At 45.8% G+C, this 21768-nt stretch overlaps 1 protein-coding gene across 8 annotated transcripts in view; it reads right to left on the bottom strand.

Moving 5' to 3' along the window:
- ALKBH2 (alkB homolog 2, alpha-ketoglutarate dependent dioxygenase) overlaps positions 1-21768 on the bottom strand; it is a 248924-nt gene that overhangs the window by 49305 nt on the left and 177851 nt on the right. For all 8 annotated transcript variants that reach the window (XM_069619441.1, XM_069619442.1, XM_069619440.1 and 5 more), the window contains one exon: positions 5726-5924. In XM_069619441.1, coding sequence (XP_069475542.1) covers positions 5726-5924 — 199 coding nt within the window. The remainder of the gene's footprint in view (positions 1-5725; positions 5925-21768) is intronic.

Here is a 21768-nt window from a genome sequence, read left to right as displayed (position 1 = left end):
TCCCTGCAGGCGGCCATCTTGAATCTGTCAGAGCCTTTTTAACATATCTATTTATTTGTGTCCATTCATGCAGCTAACCTTTTACGTTTTATAGACACTCAGCTGTGGCTCGCAAAGTCTGTTTGCCCACTTGCATAGTCGTTTACATTTTATGATGGGCCAATAGCATTAGCAAGAGATGTTGGAAACTTTTATGTAACATTTACTTTGTTTGCAGTAAATGTCAAACTTCACTGTGCATGGCTGACCTATGTGTGGCATCAGTGTACCAAACAAAGCGGGTTTGTAGTGACATGCACCATTGTACACTAAACGCATTTTAAATTTGTTGTCCTCCATTGCTATGGGCCTAATGCATTTCTCTTAGGTTGAATAGGGAAACTAAATTACACGACCTGAAGGTCTAGCTGAATTTGAAAGAATTTGCAAGGCCCGACTCCTCTAACCAATGTCTTATTTCAGCGGTATGCAAAACTGCTGTATTGTTGCTCATTTCATGTCTTGGGTACAAATAACTTCTGATGACATTAACAATATTTGTACAAAATTGCTAATCAAATCGGTAGGTTTGCTAATCAGAAAAATGTTAATTAGCAAACTCTGCTAATCAATTTTTGTAAACTAATTTATGCCTTGAATTTTGATGTTGGGTTGATTCAGTCGGTGCCAATGTCCTTGTAGTCTCCTGTGCCGCCCCGGGCACCCTTGTTTGGCCTTGGTTCTTCCCAGCGGCCCAGAGACCCGTATGGCTTGGGCCCCGGGGCTGGAGTAGGTGGCAGGCCAAGTTCCATGTGAGTGGTTACTGGGGATGGGTTGCTGAGCTGTCCCCAGGGAAGCCGGACATGCGATTGGCCCAGGGGCTTACAGGTCCCCTTCTCTGGACCTAAGTGCTGACCCCGTCTCAGTGGGCGTCTTGGTAACTCCGCTAGCTTTAGTGCACTCTGTACAGCAAGCTATGCTGAGGTGGCATGGGGTCCCCGTGCTCCTGTGTGTATTTTCTGCTCTTCCAAGGACCTCTGTAGTTGCCGCTGTCCCCCGCCTCCCCTCCCCCACCTCCTGTGGGGCTTTGGTTATGGCTCTTTGGGCCTGCTCCCTCGCTGCGTTGTCGGCGCTCCCAGGACCTGGGAGTCCCCTTGTGTGTGTTGCGTCTGGTTTACTTGGGGCGCCAGGTGTGTGGGTCAGGGAATTCCTTGAGACTTTTATACTGGATTCGGAAAGTTCTTGTTCAACCAATACATTCCATAATATCCAACAATGTCTTTAAAGCAAATGTTTTTCCCTTGAACAACAATTTCTTTATATTGGATGAGTTTCTTGTTCTGTAAACTTGCCAGGACTTATTTTATAAACTTCTTCGTTGGTGGATTCCAGATATACTCGTTTGTCAGGAATGCTTTCATGGGGCTCTTCAGATTGCCTGTATACTCCCCTGCCAAGTATCCTCCCCAAATGTTAGAGTTCTTATATGGTTTCAAATGCCTAGTATATTTGAATGCCAGGGCTTTTTGTATTGACTTCTTAGATCCCCTGGTATACTTCCCTGCCAAGTATCTTGCCACAATGTTAGTCTTTGCACAACTTTGGTGGATGACATGCTATACTTCCCTGCCAGGAATCCTGCTCTGGCGTTTTACAGATCCCCTGGTATACTTCCCTGCCAGGTATCTCGCACCCAAATGCCAGCTGCCTAGTATCTTCTCTTTATCAGGATTTCTTATTGGTTTCACTGTCCTTTTCAATATACCACATCAGCATCTGCTTTGTTCTGTTCAATGTATTTACTAAGGGTAACTTTTGTTTCAGCTTGCCGCCACATTGCCATCTCATGCATATGTATTTGTTCAGTTTTCATTGTTGCACTCTCTTTTGTCAGTATTCAAGTCTTTTCTCTTCCGAGCATCGATTTAACATTAGTTTTTTTGTGTGTTTATATTGCCTTTGAGCATTGTCCGGAACATCAATCTCACGTACTTCATTCACTTGATTACATGGGTGTTGGTACGCCCCAGGGTCCCAAAGGGCCCTGGTCAGACTCACCGGTTGTTCACGGTGTCTCCGCTGTATGGCATGCCTCTGTGGTGAAGCTTCCTCCCTGGCTGACTTCTGACAATGCAGACATCTGCCCAGCATTTCCTGCGGCTCTGCGTTAACTCGTCAGCTTCCCCCTGGACTGGAGAATGCTGTATCCCAGGACTACCGTACCTCCAGGATCTCTGTTGTGCCCAACTGTACTCCCACAGTCCTTCGGGTATGTCTGATGCACCACTTCCTCCTCCACGTCACACTGGTGTGTGCGACTCGTGTTTGTGAGCTGTAGCATGGATGTGCCAGCTTTCTTCTCTGTCGGCATTCTCCTGCATGGTTCTCTCCCGTAATGCCTTGCTTGATATGACGGATGACATTTTTAAAAGGTCCCGGGCACGTTAGTTTCAACAGAACTAGTCTGCACGTTAGTCTTTGGGCTTGGCTTGGTTTGCATCAACTCTTCCCTCCTCTTCTTCGTCTCAGTACTTGAGGCTTCATGGGAGTTGAAGTCCATACATGTAATTGGACTTTAAACTGCTGTTGATCAAGAAACTTACATAAAGAAATGTCAGAAACAAAAGATGTAACTACTAAATAAGAGACAAGGGGTACTTTATCGACTCAAGGGTTCGGCCCCCATAGACAACTAAGGACACTCAAAGATTATAGAACCCTCTAGTCACTTTTTTCTCTTCCTACCTTGGATCTCACACACTCAGTTCATGTCAAACATATATAGAACTGAAAACACATTATTGTGTCATAATTATAATACATTCAATTTTATTCAAATACATTTGAACACAAGATAAAAAAAAAACATTTCATCAAAAATATCACAATGACAATTAGAATGTAAAATAACATACAAAATATCACAAACACCAATAATCAACATTTGTGCAGACAGCTCAAACACATAATAGCTATCAATACTACTCCTCATTCCGCACATCCCTTAAATCTCTCTCCATTCAACGCCATGAAACCCCTTCCCCCTCCTTGCTCCCCCTCCTTCTTTGCTCTTTCCCCTTGATCATCTCCTTCCCCCTCTCTCTCCTCCCCACTCTCCCCCTTCCCTTCCCCTCCCCCTTCTCCTCCTCACCCCTCCCTCTCCCTCCCAGTTCTACTGCTCTGCTCTCCATCTTCCCTCCAGTTTAATTGCTCTTCTTACTGTTTTGTTGCACTGATTCATTATTGTAATTTGCTTCTACTGTTATAATGTTTTATGTATCATGTTGTTAAAATGTTCAGTGCTTTGGTATAAGGCGCTGTATAAACAAAATAAATACAAATACAATAGCCAATAAAGTGCAAAATGTGTAAGCTACGTTGGTTAGTGAATAAAGAACCACTATTAATGATTGTAACTTTATTCTCTCAAATGTAGAGAATCCTTTTACACAAAAAAGGTTATTCTTGAAATAAATACTTGATTACAAGCACTGTCTTAGCCCAGTGCTACTTCAGACCCACGATGTTTCACGCGTGTTGTGAATGTTTGAGGTATGCAGAGAGTTTTGTCTAGAGTGACCGAAAGTAAGGGATTTCTGATTTTCACACTAAGGGGGAATTGTGAGGTGACAACAAGCCACCAAAAAGCGTAGATATTACGAGGTCTTTGTCAAGGAAAGGGGGGGGGGGAATACCTTGTCTCATCAAATGGAGCCAGCCTCTCTCACTGGTAGTTGTCCCCTCCCATGGGATCCTCCATCATATCCCTCGGACCTTGAAACACTTGTTTATAGGCACGTTATAAATGCCATATCATATAACCACCCCCAGGGTCAGCTTCAGGTAGCAGCTGCCATCCCCTGGCAACATGTGATGAGGTCACTGCTGGGGAATCAGTGAGGAGTCCATCGGATTCATTACACTGTGAACACACGGGCTAGAAGAAACAAGGTATTACCTGACTCTGGGTTTTCCCTATCCCCTGATGGGCGGCCGTTAGATGGAAATGAGCCAGCTCCAGCATTATCTTCTATACGGTTTCCTCTTCCTCAGGAAAAAAAGTTTTTTTTTCATACATTCTCCCCAATTTCGACTAGGTGTTTGAAACCCTTCAGGTACTCTTTCTCTACAGTTCTCTTTATCAAACTTTGTGGTTCTTGAAAGTCCTCTGGCCTTCTGATAGTCTTGGTTCAGGTTTATCTAACTCCTGTAACTCTTGTGGCCTTCCCAGCCTCGAATTTCTCTCAGTTTCTCAGGACTCAGCAAAAGTCCTATGGACCTCTAATAGGCTTGCTTTCACTCTGTTCGGGTTTATCTGGCTCCATTAACCCTTGTGGCTTTCCCAGATTTGAATGTCTGTTCGTCCCTCTCCATTGCGTTACCTCTTTGGGAGCATTTACTTTCCCGTCCGCTGCTCGACTCGGCAGCTAATGCACTTCTTGTACGGAGCTCAGGATCTGGGCTCTCCTCTGCAATCTGGTTTCGGCGTCGGTTAGCAGGCCCCAGGCGCACCACGGCTTCCTTGTAGTCACGCCACCAGGTGAGACGGTTGCTGTCCCATCTCCATCTCTTTCACGACCTTCGCTTCTCAGTCGGTCAGGACACCAGCCTTCCGGTGTCCGGCTAGCGATTTGCTCGCTCTCCAAGCCACAGCTTGCTGCGCGGTCTAGCGAGGCTCTGCCCCTCCACGACGTCTGTCAGAGGCTCGTCTCTGCGTAGGATTCTCCCTCTCCGACTCAAAGTTCCTCATGGTTTTATGTACGTCATCGGAATCAAAAAGGGCGTATTCTTCTTTGATTCTGGAGTTCAGGTGAGATCCAGCATTACCAGAAGCCAAAGACATTGAAGAAATGTCACTATTCGGGGAAACCAAAACAGGGTTAACAATAGTCTTTCCTTTTCCCATGTAGGTAGATAACGTGTTCTGGACAGGGATTTTCTTATCGGAATGGGAGTCCTTGTCCCCAAGAGACAAGTCACTCCCAGTGAGGTTCAACTTGCCCACAACCCTAAGGAGGGTCTTGCTTTGCGGGCTCCCCTCCCTATCCTCAAAGGAGGTGGCTCCCCTCTGAGCAGAAGGGATGAATAGTCCAGATTAGTCACAAGTGCCACTCCGTCTCACAGGGTCTAGTCCCCACCACCAAACAACCTCCCTTAGACTGAACATAACCTACATCTCGACCCAACAAGCAGGCCTAACTAACCACTCATCCGGGAAAGTGAATGGAGTAGCCACCATAAATAACTTGCTTATCAAATAGCTGTAGTAACACGTTACTAGAAATGAATAGCCCAACTCAATGGTACTCAGTAGAATGAAAGACTGAACAGACCCACTGGGATTTGGACCTAAAACCATCAGATTATGCAGTTGAAGTTTTATTCCACTGTGCCATCTTACTGGTTCTAGTTCCACCTGAGTCACTGTTCAAGATTGCTCCCTTACCAGTAATAGTTATGCCACCAAACATATTTTTTTCTGTTGGCACCCATCTATTTCTCTCATCCAGCTCCAGCTCTACTCCTCTCCCCACACCAAGCACTATGCCTTCGACCCTAAACAGCATGGACAATGCCATTGTTATATTAATTTATTTCATGTGTATTGCATAGAGAAAGAAAGGTTGCCTCAGAACTACTTTACAGTGCTAGATAACAGATGTAGTTTAATTGTAAGACTGCATGGATATATTATTTTTTTTTTTTTTTTTTTTTTTTTTTTTACACAAAAAACAAACAACCTTACCTATTGATTAGAACAAAATTAAAGTTGTATCCAGTAGCTTCTTTGACCCGATCTCTGATGCATTCCAGTACTGGTATCCATGGTTTAGGAGTCAAGGTAACACCCGAATAAGTGTATGTTAATCCAGGATCACCATAGCTTACTTGTTTTCGCGCAATGTTATGCCATTTTCCAAAAACCTTAACCTTGCTTAGTTCATCTATTGAAACAGAAGAAAAGCATTGGTTTAATATGTATGCATTTGATTATTTCTATTGGCTATACAGATCCTAACTCCTTTAGGACTTACAGCTGATTGTCCATGTATCCTTCCCTGTGTCATCTGCTGCGACTGCTGCCCTGTGAATTACTTAGCAGGATTGTGATCACAATAAACTACATATGCACATTTTATGTTGTGATTTTAATATATATTGATTGTAAATTGGAAGAATATAAGTGATATTCAAATGAATCGATGGAAACATTTTGTGGTATGTTTTCAATGCTGTGTTTCTATTTTATGTGGAAACCACATTGTTAAAGGAAATTAATATGGGTTGGCACAGAGATGTCCAGATCACTTGAGCTTGCTTCCCCCTTTTTAACATCAGCCTTCCAAGTGCTCCTAAAATGGGGGCTCTGGTTTCTTTACTGGTGTTTTTCAGATGGTCAGGTCTAATGTTTTTGGAGGTTGTTATTGTTAAGGAAGAAGAATGGGGATTTGTGCCCTGATGTTGAAGTTCTGGACTTGGGTGGGCTGGGGATAAATTAGGGTGGGGTGAAGGACACAACCAATGGCCGTCTGTTTTTTACTACTAGGTCCCCCCCTAATATTTACCTATGATAATGTTGACGGTATAACGTATATGCCTCAATATTCGCAGTATAAGCAAATTCTTGCCATTTTTAAAGATAAGAAATTAATTTTCTTCTTTTCATTCAGAAAAACGGAACATTGAAGCTGGGACACAGGTGGGCCGATTCAATTTATTGTTCTTCATCCACATCTTGTTGGAATGGGATATGTGTTCTAATTTCTAGTGGTGTTTGATGAACCCTTGGATGTCGTTCCTTCTCCCCTAGACAGAGCCCCTTCCCAGGAGGCCAGGGAGGTGAGGCCGCTACCCGATAGTCCCCCCCGAGGGGTGGTACTCAGTGGGTAGATCTCAAGGGGAGGAATCCCATTATGGGATGACCATCCGGGGAGAACACAGTATATCCAGACTATACCACAACCTCCCTTATCCTCCTACCCTATTCAAGGTATCATAGTTCCCCACACTTCCATACACTTTTGTAGGGTAGATAGCCCAACCCCCATGAGAAATGCTGAGACAAGGAAGAGTAGGGACTACCTAGGTGAGTCATGTGGGAAGACTGGGACGAAGGACAACCCAAGTAATCCAGTTGAGAATGATCACATCAGTACCAAGACGAAGAGGCGCAGTGTAATAAAGAACGCTCCGTGGAACCAAAACCACCATTCTAGTCAATATGGACAATATTACATAGCTTTCGAGTAAAGTGGGCATGAGCCCCTTTGCCCTCACTGCGCTGGTGCACCAAGCTGCACTCGTGTGCTGTTCCCCGATCGACCGAAGGAAAAGCTCAAAGTCAAGCTGCACCCTGCCAACAGTGAGCACACACTGCTTGAGTAGTCCCCCACTACCTTGTTTGCCCCGTTCAGCAGAAAGAATCCCAACGTTACCAGCACGCTTTAGTTCCAGGTTCCTCGCAAAGCAGAAAGAATTTTAGCATTACCAGCATGCTTTATTTCCTGATTCCTCGCAAAGCAGCCCGATTCAAAGTGGCCGGCGACATTTACAACCCAAACCGATGGCCGGTATCAGTTGCCTAGCAACTGGCTATATTTTTGGCCAATCAAATTTCGCAGGCAGGTGGAAGCCGGCCCTCGACGAAGGCCAGAGAAAAAAGCTGTGTCTGCGCTCTGTCCACGCAATGGGTGCGAGGCCGTGATGAGTCTACCTATATATTATTACTAACACCATTGAGTATACGTCCACGCTCCTCACCACCAATTGAGCGTGAGGATTGCCTCCCCAGCAAGACGCATCTATCGTCAATGCTCCCGGCCCCACGAGGCGCAGAATGATCACAAGACGCCCTCTCCGTGCTAAGGTACTGTTAAACCCTCCTGAGCTCATGCAGGTGATGCCTACATTACACCATTTGCGCCCTCACCAATCAATGTTTCGTGTTAAACTGTATTACCAGGCTAACTCGATATAATGTACTAACAGTAGCCCTTTTGCCCATCTGTAGCAGCCTAATCCTGCATAAAGCACTGCCACTAAAAATTATCATGTCAGCCCTATAGTAGCCCTTTCTCTTAAGAGGTGTTGTATTGCCTTGCTAACTGTTTGACACCATAACTGTTTAGCATTATCCCAAGCTTTTATCGTGCATCCAGTTACTGTTTATGTTTAGGCCCTCCGCTGCTCATATCAAATTCACCACATACTCGGCTACACCGGCTCGCTAGATTAATTGTTACTCCTCTCAAAATTGTGGATTCTTGCCTAGTACTATGTTTTCCACTATTGTCTCACCCATTTACTGTGTGTTCCTACGCAGTCATTACTGAATTGCTAGTCATTTGTACTTTGTTTGCTTGCATTAGCGTTTAATATTAACCTAACCGCTATTCCACGCGCCGGTCACAACTTAGTATTGGACCCAAGTCCACATCCCGTACTCTCCTCAAGTCCCATATTGGGGGCTAGATTTAGACTCTCCACCCGGACTTACTTGCGCCAGGGAGCAAATCGGAAACAGAATAGCCCACCATTCAACCACATCCGTACCATTAACAACTCGCACAGGTTTCTCAAATCCTCGTCCTGCAAGGTTACCACCATAGCTACCACACCGCAACCTAAACTCCAGTATTCCCACTCTAAAACGCAGCCTGACAATATAAGCCATTCGGCTCCACCCTCCTCACATACACTACTTCTGTCTCCTCCCAATAGTCACTGGAAAGGTGCCCTACGGTCCCTAGGTGCACATGCCATCGACATCCACAACCTTATCCTGGAATACCAACTAGATTTCTAAATAATGACCGAAACCTGGCTCCACCCAGCCTCAGGTCCTTTACTAACTCTAGCCATCCCAGCTAACTACACCATTCTCAGAACTGACCGCCCAGATGCCACGGGGGGAGGTGTAGCCATCATTGCCAAAACTTCCTTACAGTTCAGAGCCTGTAAAACCGAGACAATAGACGGATATAAACTCCTAGCACTAAAACGAACTACTGATCCTAAGACAACTATCAACTTCCTCATTTATTTTTATTTTAAAATGTTTTTATTGGCATTTCAAAAAATACAATAGGAAGTGGCAATTTTCAAGTGTTCCTATGGTTAAGGGAGAGGGGGGGGTGGAGAACAGGGAAAGAGGAAAGGCAGGGGAGGGGTCTACAAAACAGCAACATAACTTAAAACAAACAACAAAGGTCGTTGTGGTCCGAGGTTTCCTTCCGGGGTTAATCTAGCCAGGGGGGAACAGAGCAGGTGGGTTGGCCTCTGCAATGAGGTGTCAAGGTTGCTGTGTGGGGCGGGTCTTCTCATCACGGGGTCACAGTTCCAAATGAATTTACAACTTTTGTGGGTAGGCTGGCATTATTCACAGGGGTTTGTCGTCGGATGGGTGGAACATGTCCCATAACAGAGTCTTCCAGGCTTCATAGGTCATGACTGGGCCTTCCCCCATCTTGATAATTCCCTCTCCCCATAGTCTAGTTTCGGCATCCAACCAGTGTTCTAGTTCCTTAAGCCAGGTGGTGTAACGGGGGCCCGTGGAGGATTTCCATGTCGAGGCATTTGCTCGTTTAGCCAGTATATATACCATGTCCATAAATTTGATGATGTGCCTAATCTTGCCAATCCGTGGGTAGGAGCCCAGCAAGCATTCCTTTGGGGTCCGCTCATAGCGGGTGAGTCCCGCTCTTCTACATGCTTGTTCAATTTTGGACCAGAAATGTTGTACCTTTGGGCAGTTCCAAAACGTGTGCCATTCCTACTTCCTCTGAATTGAACCAGGGACATCAGGAAGCAGGGGGTTAGCTGAATTTCGCGATTCTGCTGGGGGTCATATATGTTCTGTGGAGGACATTTAGTTGTATTAGTCTGAATCTTGCATTTCTGGATACTTCTCTGGGATATTATAGGATTCTGACCCATTCCGGTTTGTTAATACTAGTTCCCAGGTCTATTTCCCGATGCCGCTCTTGGGGTTAGGCCGGTCTGTGAGCTGGGCGTATATCGTAGAAGTCGGTTTCCAGCCATCTCCCAGATTATGCATTAGGGTTAGGGTCTGATCCGGTTCCGGTTCTTCCGGTCATTCACTCCATTTCTGTTTTTCCACTTCTCTGATGTTTCGGTAATGGAGGTGTTGGCCTTTGGGGAGCCCTTCGTCATGTACCAGGGAGTCAAAAGTTTCGGAAGGAGTTGCCTTCGTACAATCAACTTCCTCATAGCCTATAGAGCATCAGGTTCCACTAACCACCCAGACATAAATATTCCCTTACTTATTACCCGCCCTCCTCAAAATTCAAGACTAAATTAATCCTACTAGGTGACTTTAATCTGGGCTTTAACGACATACAAGATCACAAAGCAACAGCCTTCCATAAGGCATTACAAGAAATGCAGCTCTCCCAAATCGTCAATGCTCCGACCCACACAATAGGCACAATTTTAGATTGGATTTTAACACTGAATACTAATGTAACCCTTGAAGACATTCTAGAGATATCTTGGTCTGATCATCATCTAGTTTGCTTCAACATATCCTCTAACAAAGCCCAAGAATCACCATCTCCTCCGCCCATTCCTATCTTAGTGAGCAACTCACGTAAACTCACACCAGAAAACCTGACCCCAGTGCTAAACAAATTACTCAATGCACAGCCTATAACGAATACTACCCCTGACAGCATCTCTCTCCTATACCACACCTGCATGATAACCCCAATCGACGAAGTAGCCCCACGCAAGTCTAAACTGCCCAGATCTAAACATAGCAACTCCTGGTTCAATGACAAACTTATTGATCTTAGAAGAAACAAAAGAGCTTTAGAACACTTAACTAGAAAAAAACTTTCCAATGAGTAAAAAAAAAAAAATGTTCCAAGTAGTCTCACAAAAATATAAACTTGCAGTGATTACCCACAAAGCAAGTTCCCTGAATTCACGTAGTACCAATGCCGCCTCTAACAGTAAAGAACTGTTCTCAATACTTAGGGAACTGGAAACACCCATTCCATCTCCTAGCCCAGCTATTACAAGTAAAGCACGGTGTACTACCATTCAGAATGCCTTAGCCACCAAAATGAACTCACTCCAAGATAAAATCGGAATGAAAAGAAAGTTACTGGAGCACACGGACGAGTCCGCCACTATTGTCTTGACTGACAACATAGTATCACCATCGCAATTCAATTTTACTTCAGTCACCCAAGCCCAAGCACTTAAGACTATCGCTTCCCTCAAACCATCTAGCTGTAAAGGAGATTGCTTTCCCGCGAAACTAGTTAAGACCTGTGCTGCCACTCCAGCACCCATTATTACCAATATTATAAACACATCCTTCAGCACCAACTCCATCCCCCCAATATCAAAGAAGCCTGGGTCACGCGCCTACTCAAAAACCCACCCTAGACACCACTATTCCCACTAACTACAGACCCATCACCACAGTCCCCTTCCTCCTCAAAATAAAAATGACAAAATTGCATACAGCCAAGTACAAACCTACCTAGAAGACATAGGTGATAGTCAAACCGGCTTTCGACCCAAACACAGCACAGAGACAGCATTACATGATTTCAAAAACCAGATAGACGCTATCAGAGACTCAGCAAACCTTTGCATCCTACTATTACTCGGTCTGTCCGCTGCGTTCGATCTAGTAGACCATGACAAACTTTGCCTAGCACCATCAAAAAACGTTCACTTTTCTAATGATGCAACCACTTGGATCAAATCATATTTATCAGAACGTACGTCCAGAGTAGCCATTGGCGAGGAGGCGGCTGATTCTATAACAGTGCCCATAGGTGTACCTCAAGGATCGTGCCTCTACCCCACCCTTTATAATGCCTAAACTAAACTTCTTTTCGCAGCTTACCCATGGGAGTAATATACACTAACTTTGTGGATGATACTCAGATACTCATCCTAATCACTGATAATCAAGAACAAGACACTATTCTCAGAAACAAAATCTACTCTCTCATCCAAAATTGGATGAGAACAACTAGTCTATACCTCAACGGCAAAAAGACCGAGATCCTCATAGATGGTACACCTGCCCGTCTGAAAAGACTACACCAGGACTATACCTCTATTGTTATAAATGGTACTCCCATAACTATTTCAAACCAAGTAAAAATCCTAGGTGTATAATTAGATTCAAGTCTCACCATGAGTAAACATATCAAATCACTTGCCTCATCCACCGCCTACACGGCTAAATTCATTGCCCTTAGTCGACAATTTATTACCCTTCAGAACTGCATCACACTAGCAAGAGCCCTCAATATGTCCAAGCTAGACTATTTTAACATACGCCTGCTAGGCACCACCAAGACAAATCTAGTAAAACTGCAACTACTGCAAAACAAAGCATTAAGAGCAGCACAGGACATCAGAAAAGTGACCCAATATCACAGACTAGGAGGGAGGTACATTGGCTGCCCGTACAAGCCAGAATACTACATAAAACACTTACCACCACACACAAATGCATCACCCAAAACGCCCCAATATATCTTAACCAATCTCACTCATAAAACATCTACTAGATCCCTCAGATCTAACTCTAGCACTCACTCACTCATCCCACGCTTCAAGAACACAAGAACAGGTATATCCAGCTTCCCTGTAGCAGCGCCTAGACTCTGCAACTCACTCCCCTCCAACATAAGGAATGAGCCTTCCCACACTCACTTCAAGAAACTACTGGCTTTTCAATACATTCTAACCCTCCTGCTTCCTATGATGTATCGAATAACTGTAAGCCTACAACACTGTCAACCGAGAATGAAAGTTTGTAACCACAATTTCAAATGCCATTACCCAACACTATTTCCTTGTAACCAGAAAGCATTACTGTAATCTTGTAACCTACGCTGTGACACCCTGGGGTCTGGGCGTATAATCAAATGCAATAAATAAAATAAAAAATGTGAGCAAATTGAACATAAAAAGGGAAGAAGGACAGAAAATGGCTTTCAGCCCTCCCCTGAGGAGCCGCAAGCAGGTCGGCGGTGCAGCGAAGGGAAGCCTGGGAACCAAGATGCGAGATGAGAAGGTGAAGCCTCCAAAAAGAAAAGAAAGGACCCTTTTCCTGATTGGAAGCAGGCTGCCGATACAGATGGAAGAGAACTGACCACACTGTCCACGTCGGAAAGGGAGGCCAGCTGGGAGCAGCAGCTACAGAGGTGCCGTAGCTGTAGCAGGCCACTCAGAGACCTTGGAGACGGAGTCCTGGAACCGGCCAGAGACGGAACGGAAGCTCGCTATGCTATTATGGTATTTATTGAGCACGGACCTAGCTTCGAGAAGCAAAGGAGCGCTTTACAGTGGTATCGAAAAATACAGATACACACCAAAGCGCTTTTCAGAGATAACAACAGTACAGATATACAGCAGGAGGCAAAATACAGAGGGGCATACAGGAGGGGTACACCTGTACATGTTGGAGACAAGTGGGGCAGACGGCGTCTAGCAAGTCAGATGGCGCGAGGTGCGAAGTCATGGCCTAGCTGTGGGGGAGAAGAGACTCCTTGAAGAGGTGGGTCGTGAGTTATTTTCTTTGGGAGGTAGGGGCTTGCCGGGGCTAGCTTGTAAGGACAGAAGAAGGGCCTGCGGTCCAATAAAAAATTGAGGAAATACCCTAGAGAAGAAGGCTGAGAGGAGAGCCTGATAAAACGACTTTGAACAAATAATTGCACCTGAAATAAGGGCCTGGGATTCCCCCTGGTGTTGCGAGAAGCTGGACAAAAGCCAGGGGAAAGGGACTCGTTTCCTCTTACATTGTGAGAAGCCTCAAAAGAACCAGGGAAAGAAAGGCACATCTCCTGGTGCTGAAAAGAAATCAAATTAGGTGTTGTGCAATAGAGACCACAGAGAAGAAGTCGCATTAAGACCCAGGGGTAGAGAGTCATACCCTCCCTGGGAAAACAAGCAGAACACCTGGTGAGGAGAGACACTCTCCAGGGATCCAACAGTAAAATCAGTAATCATGGTCAATATGGAATGCTGATGTTTTGGGACTTTGAACTTTGAGTTGGACCAAGAACTTGTAGTCCTCTTTTTTTAATTAAATACATTTTTATTGGCATTTCTTTAAACATGAACATCGGGACTCAACATTGTCCCATTTCGCCCCCCTTCCCTCCTCACCAGTTATAACGTCTTAGCTATCACACTGCTTCCTATTCTGTTGCGACGATCTTATCCTGTGAACATATCCAGTATGCAAAGGTTATGTGGGCACCATTGCAGAATATAATCACTTTGTAAATATTCTAAAGCGTCTCCCCAGTCTGTTTAAAACTCTGTCTGTCCCCTTGTAGGTTGTATGTGATTCTCTCCATTGCTATGTAAGTCCATATCCTGTGAAGCCATTCTGCAGTGGTTGGGGGAGTCTTGTTTCCATTTTTGTGCTATTGCTAGCCATGCTGCTATAAGGAATCCCATGAAGTTCCGCTTTTGTGTCTTTGTAAGTGACTTGTCTCGGGGGGGCCCACAGGCCACACATCCATATTTCCTCTCCTAGGTCAGCAGCTTCCTTGAAGATTTTTTTGCATTTGTGTTTTCACCTCCGATCAGAATTGTTGCAGTTCTTTGCAGTCCCACCATATGTGTCTCCAATTTCCTATAGTGTCGCATCCCCTGCAGCATTTCCCTTGTACTGTCGTGAACATTTTGTGTAGTCTTTCCGGGGTGTAGTGCCATTGAACCATCACTTTTGTCCATGCTTCTCTCGTTTGTATCGCCCGTGTCCATTTTGGGATTATTAGTCAGATGTATGTCCATTGTTCCCTCGTGATTTGTTTCCTTAGCGTTGTTTGCCATTTTTTCATGTACTGCCATGTTATGTTTTCTACCTGGGCGTTCATGAATTTATAGAGGGTGGAGACAAATTTCTTTTCTCCCGTTTGGGTCATCATGTATGTCTCAAATGGGATCAGGGGCCTTGTCAATGCCTTGGTTATTCTTGGCGTTGTGAGCCAATGGTGGAGCTGTTTGTATTGGAATCTGTCCTTTTCCGTGAGGCCCAGTAGTTCCTGACATTCTGCAAACGTTCTGATCTGCTGGCCGTCGTACATGTCTCCCACTTTTGTGCAATCAGCGTCTCGCCATTTCTGGAATGCTCCTTTTCCCGCACCTGGGGGAAAATCTGGGTTGTCGATAATTGGTATGAAGGGGGAGGGATGTATTGTTAGAATTCCTTTCTTAGTTGTTCTGTCCCATATTTCCATGGTGGTACTCATGACCTCGCTTATTTTGATGTTTTGATGTCTGTGCTCGGGTTTCCTCCATAGCAGGTGACGCAGGTTATCTTGCGACTGCTCCATCCTGCGCCTCCCACCATTTTCCTGATGTGTCTGTGATCCATTCGTTCAGGAACCACAGTTGTGTCGTCTCGTAATATTTCCTGAAATGGGGGAGCGCCATGCCTCCATCTGATTTTTGCACTGTGAGCACCTGTTGCGACAGTCTTGGTGTTTTATTTTGCCATATATATTTTGTTACTATTTTGGTGAGTGTCTTAAAGAATGTTGTCGGTATCCGTATGGGAAGTGCTTGGAAGTAATACAGCAATCTTGGTAAAATCGTCATCTTAATGACCGTAATTCTGCCCCACCAGGAGATTGCCAGCGGGTTCCATCTGTCCAGGTCTCTTTTTACATCTTCTATGAGTTTCGTATAGTTCCCCATGTAGAGGTTTTTTATCATGGCTGTCAGTGTTACTCCAAGGTATCTCACCCAGTCTTCCGCCGTTTGTAGTTGCAGATCCTTTGTTTTCTTGTATATCTCATCTTTGACTCCAGCTAGGACCATTACCGACGATTTCTGCTTATTTATTTTTAGACCTGATATTGTTCCGTAATCGATCTGTTTATGAGATGGGGAGGGGGGGGGAAGAGTGTCTTGGTTGGTTCTGTTAGGGTCATCATATCGTCTGCATATGCTGCTGTCTTGTGCGTGTGCCCACCCATTTCTATGCCCTTTATGTCTGGGGCCGCTCTGATCTTTGCCAGGAGGGGTTCAAGGAAGATTGCGTACAGTAGGGGTGACAGAGGGCATCCCTGTTTTGTGCCCCTTCTTATTCTGATGGGGTTTGATAATTCCCCATTGACTGCGATCCTGGCCGTTGGTGAATTGTAGTTGGCACGAACCATGTTTATAAATTTGTTTCCCATGCCCATTTTCTTTAATGTCGCGAACAGCATGATCCATTCTACCCGGTCAAATGCTTTTTCCGCATCTATCGATATTATTGCTGATGGGAGTTTTGTGATTCCGGCTTTCGCTATGAGGTGTACTATTCGTCTGATGTTGTCGTGGGTTTTCCTGTTTGGGATGAATCCGGATTGTTCTTGGTGAATCAGTTTGGGGTGCAGGGGTGCGTGTCTGTAAGCGAGTACTTTAGTATAGAGTTTGGCATCGATGTTGATTAGAGCTATTGGGCTGTATGAGCTTGGGTTTTCTGGGTCCTTCCCCTTCTTGTGAAAGTCTAGTATCTTTGCCTTGTTCATGGAGGCTGCGATATTGTTTGATTCTTTGAATGTGTTGAATAGAGTGGTTAAATTGGGTGTTAGTATTTCCAAGTATTTTCCGTCCGGTCCTGGAGATTTATTCTTAGGTAAGTCTCTGATTGATTTTGCTACCTCCTCTGGCGTTATTGCTTCATCTAGTGCTGCTTTTTCGTCTGATGTTACTTTTGGTAGTGTTATCTATTTTAGAAAGGCCGCCTGTTCCTTTTCATTCGGGTGCTGTGATGTGTACAGATTCTGGTAATAGTCTCTAAATATTTCTTTGATGTCTTTTGATTGTTTTTTCTTTGTTCCTTGTCCGTCTTTTAGAGTTTGCACCGTTTGGTCTTGCTTTTTGCCTTTTAATTGTCTTGCTAATTGTTTGTCTGCCTTATTCGATTTCATCGCGTACCAATGTTTTGTGTGCAATAGTTGTGGTTCCGCTCTTTTGGTCCTGAGCAGGTCTATCTGACTCTGGATGTGTCGATATGCCCTCTTTTTTTTCATGGAAGTATTCTTTGTCATTTCTTCTTTTATCTCTTCCAGTGTTTTTTCCAAGTTGCTTTCCCATTTGTATGATACCTTATCTTTTTGTACTTTCAGTGCTATAATTTTTCCCCTTATCACCGCTTTAAAGGCATCCCAGAAGGTGCATGGGGAAACCTCCGGAGTGACGTTCTGCTCAAAGTAGTCCACTATCTTTTCTCTGATTGCTTCTTTTGAAACTGGGTCTTGTAAGATTTCTCTGGGGAGCATCCATCGCCATAGACCCAAGCGTTTCTGGAGTTTGGGAAGTGTGATCCATAGCGGGGCATAGTCTGATAGCGATATTTGCCCCCTTTCTATGTCCTGGATCTCTCCTACTAGACCTCCTGTGGCCCATATATAGTCGATCCTGGAGCTTGATTTGTGTACGTGTGAATGATATGTGCATCCTTTTGTTGTTCCTCTGAGTCTCCGCCACATGTCTTCTAGTGCCATGTTCTTTATTGTCTGTTTTAGCGCAGGTAAGGAGTCCCCTGTTGGGTATTTTTTGGATTCGAGCGGTCTTCCGACTGGTTCCATGCGAGGTTGAAGTCTCCTGTTAGAATCACTTCTCCTTCCGCAAAGTTTTCTAATTTGTTGATCATTTCTTTGATAAATCCCTCCTGGCCCGTATTTGGAGCATAAAGGTTTGCTAGGGTTAATTGGCGATTATCTATCTGGGCCTTCGCAAACACGTAGCAAGCATTTTTGTCTGCCATTGAAGCTTTGATTTGTACATTAAGGTGGTTAGCGAATGCTATCAGTACTCCTTTTTTTCTCTTAGTCGTTGGATTGGAGAATTTAATTGTAGCCTCTTATCTGGATTAGGCCTTTCCTCTTTTTCTGAATGTGTGTTTCTTGGAGCATTATATCAAACTTCTCTCTGTGTAGGGAGTGCTCAGTTTTTTCCTTTTCACTGGCGTGTTCAGCCCTCTGATGTTGTACATTAACATTTTTAGCCCCATTCTTTCTTTTGAGTTTGGTGTTTCTTTTGGGATTTGCTTTGTGGGACGCTGTGGTATGCTTTAGTTCCGGTGGTTGACTCTTCCCCTCAACTCCTCCACTCCACTCTCCCACCCCCCCCCTCCCAACTTTGTCCCTGAGAAGGGCACTGGGCCCTTTGGTTGCTCAGGCGTACTACCTTCGCTCCATGCCCTCTAACATCTCAGGGTTAACAGTTCCCAGGGAGTCCTAAACCCCGCTTGTGATGCAGATTCCAAGGCCGTCCCATGGCTCTGCCGCACCTTCGTGTAGGCACCTGCCCTTTCTGGATTGTCGTTGCCTTTGTTGCCCCTCCCTCCATCTGTTCATGCGTGTGTGTTTCTGTCACGATTCCTGCCTCTCATGTCCCCAGCCCTCCAAGATGTCAGGCTGGAGCCAGGCCACAATCACCTACATGGCCCTCAAGGGCCTCTCCATCCTTCCAAAGACCCACTTGGAGTGAGAATTGGCTCTTGTGGCACCAGACTCACTCACTCCCATAGGATAACATTGGGGATTGGACTTGTAGTGCTTTGATGGGGACAAGATGGATGCCCCCACATATTTCGGTTCCCAGAACTGCACGTGCAGTCTAGTCTTTTGGGTGTGGTTCAGCCCAGAGACACATGGGATACCCAGAGACTATTTAAGCCACGCCCAGACTGAGAAACATGCTTTGTGTTTTCTGCACCTGCAGCGTGACCCTCACCGTGTTCGGATCAGTCTCCAGTAGGCCTGCATCTTTCTTCTGCGCTCAGCTCCGGCAAGAACAAGAACACTGTTAGGAACAGCCTTACCTTGAGGCACTTCTGCCCATCATTCATCGCTTCTTCTGTTCTGCGGGCATCTTCGGCGGTGTCATTCCCATCCCGGCACGCCGCCTCCTAAGGAAAAGGGAAAAGAACAGAAAAAAGGCATTAGTAAGCATTCAGCAAATCTTCACTTATTGTTAAAGATTGTACGAGCTTCAAACACTTACCTGAATCCCAGCCGCTCTGGGGGAACTCTGTCTCCGGAACTTCTCATCCATCTGCAAGAGGGAAAAGAAATTCCAGGTTAGCGTGGAAACATCTAGAGGCGCCGCATACCGTGCCTACTCACCGCATTTCTTCTTCATAACCAGCATCCACGCTGAAAACGTCGCATCACCTAAAAGACACAGAAAAAGAACTCAGTTCAATACAAATACGAAAGGGTCGCATCGCGCTCTCACTCACCTTCAGCGCTACTCATCTCAGCAGCACGTCACCATCCCCGGACGCAGGCCATCATCTAAGGAAGGAAAGGAACAAAGTTAGAGAAGTGTTCAAAAGACTCATTATACTTACCTGTCAGACTCTTGCCAGTGAAGTAACTAGGCAGCAACGAGCCCACATCAATCAATGCGCCCCTGCGCTGAAAGCAGGACGGAGAGCACACTTTCCAAGAAAACAAGATGAGCTGTAGATCAAAGGGAAGGGTTGGACGCCGGGGAAGAAGGGGTTCAAGCACACAGAGACAATAGGGAGTTGAACTTTACCAATCCTGTGTTTCAGGCCCAGTCTCCAGTTGAGTAGACTCCAGGGAAGGGTTCAAGGTCGTAAGAGGTCAGAACAGGTTGAGTGACGTCCCCGTGGATACCAGGTGAGCGTTACAGTTTTGTTTCCGAGGTAGCTTAGTTTTTCTCTGGTTTGCGGGATTGGAGTCTTGTTCTTCGTTTCTCTGTTTGCCATCTACTCGGTTCTCTCCTTTGTCTTTGGATTTCTCTAGCATTTGGGGGCTCCGAATCTTGTTCCTGGCACCCCAGGATCTTGAGGCCTTCCTCGCATGTGGAGATGCGGTATTGTCATTCTTCCCATGTGAAGAAGAGGCCAAAAGGGAATGTCCATTTATAACGTATTTGTTTTTCCGTTAGGAGTTTAGTTACCTAGCTCATTTCTCTTCTCTTTCTGAGCGTGGATTGTGCTAGGTCTTGGAACAACAGTATTTCTTTGCCATTCATTCTTATTTGCTCTATTGTCCTGGCCTTCCTGAGGATGTGTTCCTTTTGTGTGTATTGTGTCATGGCCACTAGTACATCTCTTGGGTGGGTACCGGGCTCCCCCGTCCTTCCGGGGCCTACTCTGTGTATTCTGTCTATGTGAATTTCTTCTCCGGTGCCGTCCGTTAGTATGTCTTGGAATACTTGTTGTACTGCTGTGTGAAGGTCTTTATCCTCTACCGTTTCCTGCATATTTTTAATTCTTATGTTTGATCTCCTGGATCTGTTTTCCAAATCTTCGCATTGGGATTCTAGTTCCATTGCCAGTCGTTCTAGACAGTCTTGTGCTTCTGCATGTTGGAGGGCTTCCTCATCCATATTCTGGCCCGTACTTTCCAGTTTATCTGTTCTCTCCTCTAGGTTTTCTATGTCCTTCAGTTTGTGGACTGCGTGTTTCAATTCCCCCTTCATGTTTTATAAACTGCGCCTGTGTGGAAGATATGAATTGGTCCTGAAATTCCTTGAACCAGGTTTTCATGTCGTCTCTCGAGGCCATTTCTATATCTTCTTTCCGTTTTGATGGGTCTTCCCCCTTGCATTTCTGTTTGTCAGTTTGCTTGGTTGCCGAGTGTCCTATGCCCCAGATTTGGGTCAGATCTTGATCCTGTTTGGGTCTGCTTTTGTTTGCTGAAGATGCCTGTAACCCAAGCCTTGTTCTGGCTTTTGCAATGTGTGTATTTCTTTACGGGCGGGCTTCTTTATCGTTGTTTATTCACTTTAGGCCTTCGGATCTGGGTGTGTACTTGTGGTACTTTGTCTTCAACACTTGATTGGGCCCTGCCGCGTAATGTCTGTTGGAGTTATTAGTGTCCCGCTTCTCAGCCCCTGAGTGTTAATGCTTCCCCGGTTTCGTCGCTCTTTAATGGGGGTCAGTTGTATTTCAGAGGAGTCTTCTTTAATGTGTCCTCTGGTTTCCCCTTATCGGTCTCTTGTGGGGGGGGGTTTATTTCCCCCTTACCTCGTCTGCTCTTATTCCTCTGCGGTTTCTTCTTTTACTGTGGTCCCCCTTATCTGGGGGTCTGTCCCTTGTGAGACCGTTATGGACTTCCCCCTGGCCAGTCGCGGGGTACTTCTCGCTGTGTCTTTGTGGGTTGAGGGTGCCTCGGTGGGGGGACCCCGTGTCTCTGGGTTGCTTTGCGATCCCTTCCTGTTTTGGCCGCGGCCTGCGTCCAATAGTCTCAAGGAGGCGGGGGGGATGCGAGGCCCTCTCCCCTGTATCTGGGCTGCATTCCCTAGAGGTATGCTGGGTTAAATATTTGGGTCCTCTTAATTATTCCGGGTACAGTTCGCTTCTCTTATCTCCCCTTCCCCTGGTGTCCCGTGTTTTCTCCAGTGTAGGTGTCCGGGGACGTGCTGTTGCTGACTGTGTGGGAGGCGGCGCCCTCTCCGCTGCTCCCGGAATCTCTCCCCTGCCTCGTACCTGCGCTCTGTTATTTCAGCGGCTCCGCTGGGTTCTGCAATCTTCTTCTCTCCGTTCACTTCTGCGTCCTTCCCTTCTGGAAGACCGGAGCTGGTAGGGTACGCGTCTTCTTACGCCGGGCCAGCGCCTTCTCTTCTCCGGGCCTCACCCTCGTCTGCTTCCTCTCTGCTGGATGTGCGCCTAGCTCCAGGCCCTGCCTCCTCTTTCAGCTCTTTCTGCCGGGATGGCGCCTTCCTTCAGGCCGCTGCTCACACTATTGGGGTTTGCGCTGTTGGTGTGCCCACTGCTCTCGGTCGGGCTGCGCTTCTTGCGCCCCGGTC

The sequence above is a fragment of the Ambystoma mexicanum genome, chromosome 10 (genome assembly GCF_040938575.1).
Source record: "Ambystoma mexicanum isolate Mex_15411 chromosome 10, UKY_AmexF1_1, whole genome shotgun sequence".
Classification (NCBI taxonomy): Eukaryota; Metazoa; Chordata; class Amphibia; order Caudata; family Ambystomatidae; genus Ambystoma; species Ambystoma mexicanum.
Note: the sequence above shows the minus strand (reverse complement) of the source record. Positions and strands in the feature narration are given on the sequence as shown.